General features: G+C 42.7%; 1 protein-coding gene across 1 annotated transcript in view; it reads right to left on the bottom strand.

Moving 5' to 3' along the window:
* Nucleotides 1–206: 206 nt before the first annotated feature.
* The window catches only part of TCEANC2 (transcription elongation factor A N-terminal and central domain containing 2), a 31,614-nt gene continuing 24,583 nt past the window's right edge, over nt 207–7,237 (bottom strand). Inside the window, exon 5 of the mRNA XM_081145541.1 lies at nt 207–1,234. Within this exon, the coding sequence (XP_081001667.1) occupies nt 1,046–1,234 (189 nt within the window). The 3' untranslated portion in view covers nt 207–1,045. The remainder of the gene's footprint in view (nt 1,235–7,237) is intronic.

The following is a 7,237-nucleotide window of genomic DNA, read 5'->3' as shown; positions in this document are numbered from 1 at the left end:
TTTTTTTTGTATTTTAAATCTCTTCTTTTTTATTAGCTCCTCCTTTTCAGACTATAAACATACTCCAGTCTTCCCTAACCTAAAAACCCTTCCTTGGGTCTTGCTCTCTCTCTCTCAAATTCTTTCCAATTATTCTTCATTTTCACCAGCTATACTTTTTCTCAACCCAAAACATTTTTCAATGAACAAGCCAAATCTTTTGTTTTAGGGGGCAAAAAGTCCCAGTTTATTATTACTTTTAAAAAAGCAAATATCATTTACATACTCGTTCAAGCAGGCCTACCTACAGAGGTATTTCATTTTACAATACATGTGTATGTAATTTTTCTACTATGGTAGTTCATTTCAAGAGGAATTTCATATGTATCTGCTAAAGAGCCCTGAAATGAGTGCCAACATATTCAAATAAACCCCAAGGTGTGGGGATGCTTCAGGCCAGTTCCTCATTAGGAGCCTCAGCATGGGGGCTCCAGAGACCAACCCAGGTCTTCCAGGGAGGGCTGAAATGTTCAGATAAGTGAGTTCTGGAAAGAAGGGGTAGCTGGCTGGCTCCGGCAGGCTCACCCCTGGGGTAGAGCAAAGAGAACAGACAGGGGAGTTCTGAGAGGCACCAGAGCTATCTAAACTCAGGGGGATGGAACCGAGTGAGTGGCAGCAGTAATTGAGTTTCAGTTACCTGCAGGGTGGCGAAATAAAGTACTAACTTCATCTGCCTGACATGGGGGGGAAGTTTAGAGGTGTTCTTGGCATACGCACAGTGAAATCCGTCACCTTTTGCTATGTTGGGTGATGGCAACCGTACCGTGCTTCCTAGTGACAGCCTGTGCACGTCCTGTTAGGCAGCACCAGCGCACTACGGCTAATGAAGCGTTTCCTGCGGGCCTGTCTCCCAGGGCTCTCGGCAGCCTCCGTCTGAAGGAATGGCACCATGGGAAAATTTAGCACAGCCAGCATCAGCCATCAGCCAAACTCAAAAGAGTCTTTGAATGGCAGAAAGGGGCACATTTTCTTTTCTGCCCGGCCCAGGGTTAGAATCATCCTCAGGTCATTTTTTGTGGGTCTGTACAAACGTGCCGACCGGCAGCGAGCCGTCCTGCACCTGAGCCCGGATTTCAGCTTGGTGCTTTAATGTGAAGACCAGGGCTCTCACCGTCCGCCGGTATGGCCCGTTAATGAGGCGGGAGCAGAGATGAAACGTTTCCCGCTCAATATTTTCAACCAGTAGGTGATCCATCTAAAAAAACAGCAAAATTATCAAATTAGGGCCTTGCATTGCTTAAGGATTAAAAACAAGAGAGGCTGAAGCACTCTGCTCAGAGGCTTCCATTAATCAACTGAAATTCAAGGACATCTACTTCCTGTCACAAGAGAAACAGGAAGAGCAAATTAATTCCACCCTGGCAATTAAGGAACAAGGCCATGTGCTTTGTGACAGGGACCTCATTCACAACCCCTGCCGGGTGGTAATATTTGCCATTATAACAGGAAACTGGCCTGAACTAAGCAACGGGTACTGGGCCCTGTACTTTACCAGCCAGGAAACAAAGACCAAGGATAATAAATCAGTGTAACAGTTTATACTTTTTTTTGGTTTGTTTTAAAAGTGCCTTTTAACCCCTTACTGCATTTCAGAAACACTGGGTCCAGATCCTAATATGTGTATAGAGCAGTTTATAAATCACTTTTCACATTTAATGCTCACAACTTCTATTATCTCATTTTACATATGAGGAAATGGGTTCAAAGGTAAAGAAAGGTTCAAGGTCTTACAACTATTAAGAGGCAGAGCTGAGACTCTGACCTGGAGCCCCGACCCCAAAGTTCATGTTTCTTCCCTTTCACTATACTAACTGATCCCTCAACATTCTGAGAGGCCAGCAGAGTTTGAAGAGACACTTGTGGGGTCAGCTAAGCAGAGCAGGCCTAGGGGATGGGACCTAGGGCAATTCTGGGGTGCTCTGGCTCAGGCCCCAGTCCTCCTAAGGTCACAGGCATAATCAAAACAGGACAGGTCTGGGACTTTGTCCATATGACCTGGATCCAGTCCAGACTGGGCTGCTGGTCAGGGAACCCCTCAGCCTTACCTTTCTCTCCAGGCCTATTTCCCCCTCCCCAGTCCTGAGCACTGGCCAGCATGAGCCAGCTAAGCTGCTTTCATGCACCTCTATGCTGCTGCACAGGTATATGTTCCTTCAGCAAGGTACACTTTCCCTAGGCAATACATTCCTATTTGTATGTCAAAACTTAGCCAAAAATCAAACCCTAGCTTAGAGGACTGAAAGTTCTCCTTTGGGCTGCCACAATGTCCTGAGCTTCCCTTAGTCACTGTCATAATATAGCACCCATTTTTTGTTTGTACTCCCTGATGGTGAGTTCCCTGAATACAGAACACAAATTTCTCTCTCCCACTTCCCTTTCCCCCTGCATTCAAATATTTCTTCAGCATTTACTATGTGCCGGCTCTACGTTTGGGGAGAGGAAAAGCAGTGGATAAGGCCGGCACCGTCTCTGACTCCATAGAGAGCACAGTCCAGTAAGAAACAGGTAGTGAACAGGGATTTAAGGGCACTGTGCGCTAGGAAAGAGGACAAGAACTCACGCCGGGCACAGAGCTACAGCAAAGGGATGCGACCCAGGAGGGCAGTGCCTGGCTTTGGAAGGAGATGATGTTTAACTTGAGAGCTAGAGAATGAGTAGGATCTGCCTAGGTAAAGTAGGCATGTGCTTTGTGATAAATTCACTAAGCTGTACATATATCTTTTGTGCACTTTTACTAAATTTTTATTTTATTTATTTTTAATCCTCACCCAAGGATATGTTTTCACTGATTTTAGTGAAGGGGGGGAGAAGAGAGACAGAGAGAGATATGTGAGAGAGAAACCTCAATTGGTTGCCTCCTATACGCACCCCGACTGAGGATTGGACCTGCAACCTGAGAATGTGCCCTGACTGGGAATCGAATGTGAGACCTTTTGGTGTACGGGATGACACTCCAACCAGATGAGCTACACCGGCCAGGGCTATACTACTATTTAAAAGTTTAAGAAAAAAATGCACCAAAAATATAAAAGGATCACCTAACATTTGATAAAATATCCTAATATAAGGAATAGACAGACCAAAACAAATAGAGGGGAAAAAAAATTGGAAGAAATAAGGACCATGCAGGGAGAATAGGACTGAGAGAGAAGGAGAGAGACAGAGGATGAATCTCCAGGCCCAGACATCTACCAGGTATAGCAGACGAAAGACGTTCAGGGAAGTTTGTGGTCCTGATGCCTGACTGATGATCTAGGCTTGTGCTGGAGCGAGTGGACTTGGCACCATGGCTCTCCAGAACCCAGACTCCTTGAGCTTTTCATGGCCTCCTGGTGGGCACTGAACTAGCCCCTGGCCTGAGGCAGCCCTGGTAGCAGATTACTTTAGGAGGCTGGAAGGGTAGCTAGCTGTGTGCCCAGCATTTGTTCAGCAACATGTGCGAGAGAGGCTCCTCAATCCAGTGTGAGGATGGTTAGTCACTGTTTGTTTAGAGGTTCACTTAGTTTAACAATCAAGAAAAGGGTGGTTTTTTGTTTTTTTTTTCTGGGGAGTGGTTGTTTGGAGAAAAAAGGTATATGTGCTTTTGCAAAACAGGTCATGGCCATTCCATCAAACTGTAGTATATACATACCAAAAAAAAAAAAAAAAAAGAACTCTGCCTTGACTGGTATGGTTCAGTGGTTAGAGTATCGGCACAGGCACCAAAGGGCCTTGGGTTCGATCTCCGGTCAAGGACACGTACCTGGGTTGCAGGTTCAATCCCCAGCCCCAATCCGGGCATGTGTGGGAAGCAACCAATCAATCTATGTCTCTCTGACATCAATGTTTCTCTCTCTCCCCTCTCCCTCCCTCCCTCCCTTCCTCTCACTTTAAAAATCAATGGAGCCTGGCCAGGCCTGGCTCAGCAGTTGAGCATCAACCTAGGATCCAGGAGATCACAGTTTGATTCCTGGTCAGGGCACATGGCCAGCTTGCGGGTTCGATCCCCAGTCGAGGGCGTGTGGGAGGCAGCTGATCAATGACGACTCTCATCATTGATGTTTCATCTCTCTCCCTCTCCCCTCCTCTCTCTGAAATCAATAAAGATATATTTTTTAAAAATCAATGGAAAAAATATCCTTGGGTGAGGATTAACAAACAAAAAAAAGAATTCTGAAAGTGCCTTGGAATTCACATAACTGGGTATTCATACATACTTCATTTAGCAAATAGTTACTGAGTTGCTATTCTGAGTCTGACCTGGGTATTAGGGAGACTGAGCAGAAACGACCTGACCCTGCCCTCCAGGAATTTACAGCCTAGAAAGGAGATAGCACGTACACAGAAAACGTTGGGTAGTGGAAGGGGTGTTCTACCAGCAATGTGATGGGAGTAAGGAGCAGGCATCTAACAATTCTCATGCATACCTTATTAAATGAAGGCCTATCAAAATGAAGAAAAGCATCAGTGATATTAAAATATAAATTATGTGAGAAAATGATTCATCACCTTTTCGTATAACGAGTTCATTGCACAAAGTGAAGAATGCCCATCTTATAAACTGCCTTTGGATAATCCAAACCTACCCAAGTTGTTGAGTCCTTTCCAATGGGTCCTAACCTAGTGATTTAGGTAAGCCCTTTTGGGACTTATCTAACGGACCAGAGTCTCACTGAGACCTTGAGAAAAATGGGTTTTACTGTAAGATGCACCTGTAGGAATGGGAATAAGAATGCTGTAAGAAACCTAGGGATCCTAGGGATTTATTTAGGGACCATATCCCTTCTCTGTGTCTCTTATGATCTGCCTGGTCTCCTCCTCACAGGTTTTTGCTCCTCTCCATATGCCTTACTCACTATCAATTCTAACTGCCTTATTCTCTCCCCATAATCTACACATCTCTACCCACAGCTTCTGCTTCCTCATAACTCCTCCAGCATTCTGCTTCAACACTCCCACTGTTGTTTTCTGAGGATTTCCTAGTTCGCATTTCTCAGGACAGAAAATCTGGTTTACCTTCCCTGTCTATTTGTACCTGTTTTATTCAGTTGTCCGATCCTGGACAAACTGGCTATAGCTGGCAGAAGATATAAAACATGACCACTTAGAGCTGTCTTTCATCAAGGATTCTGGCCTCAGTGGGAAATGGTGCCATAATCAATTAGTTATGTCCGCCACATCTGTAAGCCCTTTAAAAGCAGGGAAACAAGGTCTTCTTCACATGTATACCTTAAGTACAGAACTCCCCACATTGTACTGTAACTGTTTATCTGCTTATCTCTCTCAGAAGACTAGAAGCCCCTCTAGGGACGATACTGTGTTGGATCCATTTCTAAATTCCCCATGCCTAGCATAGATACTAGCACATGGCAAGAGCTCAGTAAATATGTGTTAAATGAATGTCCTTTTCCCCCATGTAACCTCCCTCCTTTCCTGCTCTTTCAATAATATCCTACACATTGCAGATAAGATATGACATATGATGTTTCTATTTTATATGTATTTTCTAGTTAGCAAAATCCTACCCCTCCTGCAAAGGCCATCTCTTCTGTAAAACCTTCCCAGACTCCCCCATCAGGTTTCACATTCTGTCCTCTGTTTGTCTACAACACTTGCTAGTACCACTATTTCAGACGTATTTCATCTTGCCTTCTATTAGCTAGTCATTTATAGGCCCTCAGCCAGGAGACAGTAAGCTTTCTTAAGATAGGGAATGCAACTCGCTTATATTTGCATTCTCCCCTGGCACTAGCAGCAGTAATACCGAACATCTGTTGAACTGAATATCCACTGGAAGCAAACTTTGTGTGAGTTTTAGCACACATAGCATGACTGGATTTGTATCTATCTAACCACACTCCTTTTTGACCACTTAAATACATTTATGAAAGAGCTGGTCAAAGCCAGAGGTGCAGTCTGAGGCCATTAAACAAAGAAAAAACTAACAGTCCCATATGGGGAAGTACCCCTGACCTGGATCTCATTAGCACCATCTGACAACCAACTGGGCCAACCAGCCAGTGTTTCATAACTCTTAATGATACAGGCTTACTTTGAGAATCGGGTTCATTTTTTTTTAATGACATAATAGGAAAATGATCACAGGCCATGAGGTAGGAAGGAGAGTGGATAATGAGGAAGGGGAAGTAAGAGAATGACACCACAGGGGACGTTCATATGAGGAAAGATCTAAAATACAGGGAAGAACAAAGAAGATCCAGAAGGGAGAAAGTAAAGGGGAATGGAGCCAGGGTCTCAACAATGGAGTTTTTATTCATCTATTCCATTATTTCATGAACAAGGAAGCAATCTATGAATCTGGAAAGCAAGATATATACAGTAATAAAGAGATACATTTGGCTGTGTGTGCATATTCCTCATCTGTGGCTTTCACTACTAAAGAATATGACCAAAACAAGTAACATGAAAATAATTTTTTTCTACAAAAATGTAATGAGTAGATCTGCAAAAACACATGCTAGGCTCAAATTGTAAGGGCGTTTTAGTCACTGGGCCAACAACTTACCCAATGGTTTACTACTGGCCTGTTAAAGTACATTTGTGGAGATTTGAATGCCCTCAACATTGGTTACTGCCAAAGACCAGATACTCAATTAGATGGGTCGTTGATTTACCCTAATATGGAAATGTTTCAGATGATTATAGGTGCTAAGAGTTAACTTTTATGCAAAACTGTTTATAATTCTCTGACATATCAAACTGATAAAATTGCTATCAAATTCTGTTTATGCAAGGAATACAGATTGATTTTTTTTGGCCAAGGAAGAGAGTAAGATGCATACTTTTAATTTTTAAAATTTACTCTTTGGGAACAAAACCACTCAACTATGCTTAATCTGATATTTTTTCCAATTATGTTGGAAAGCACTTCACGAATGTATCACTTTTTTAACTTTGCTTTGTAACACTTGAGTGCTTACCACTTGATGTGCCATTTAAAGGATAATTAATGGATAAACTAAAAGGATAATTATTATGGAGTTTAATATAGTAGGCAAACTGCTCATTAATCCTTACAAGCACTGCTTCGTTATTATCATTTACTTAAAAAGATACCACAGGGAACTGGAATTTACCACCACATTAACTACATATTATATACCCACACTCTATGTTTCTGTAGTAATTTTGGTTTATTTAAAAAATAAACTTTATTTAAAATATCAAATAGCAAATCTTGTTGGCTAATCAATACTCT

This window comes from Miniopterus schreibersii, assembly GCF_964146895.1.
Source record: "Miniopterus schreibersii genome assembly, chromosome: 8".
Taxonomy (NCBI): domain Eukaryota; kingdom Metazoa; phylum Chordata; class Mammalia; order Chiroptera; family Miniopteridae; genus Miniopterus; species Miniopterus schreibersii.
The sequence above is the reverse complement of the archived record's forward strand: the minus strand, read 5'-3'. Positions and strand labels throughout refer to the sequence as shown.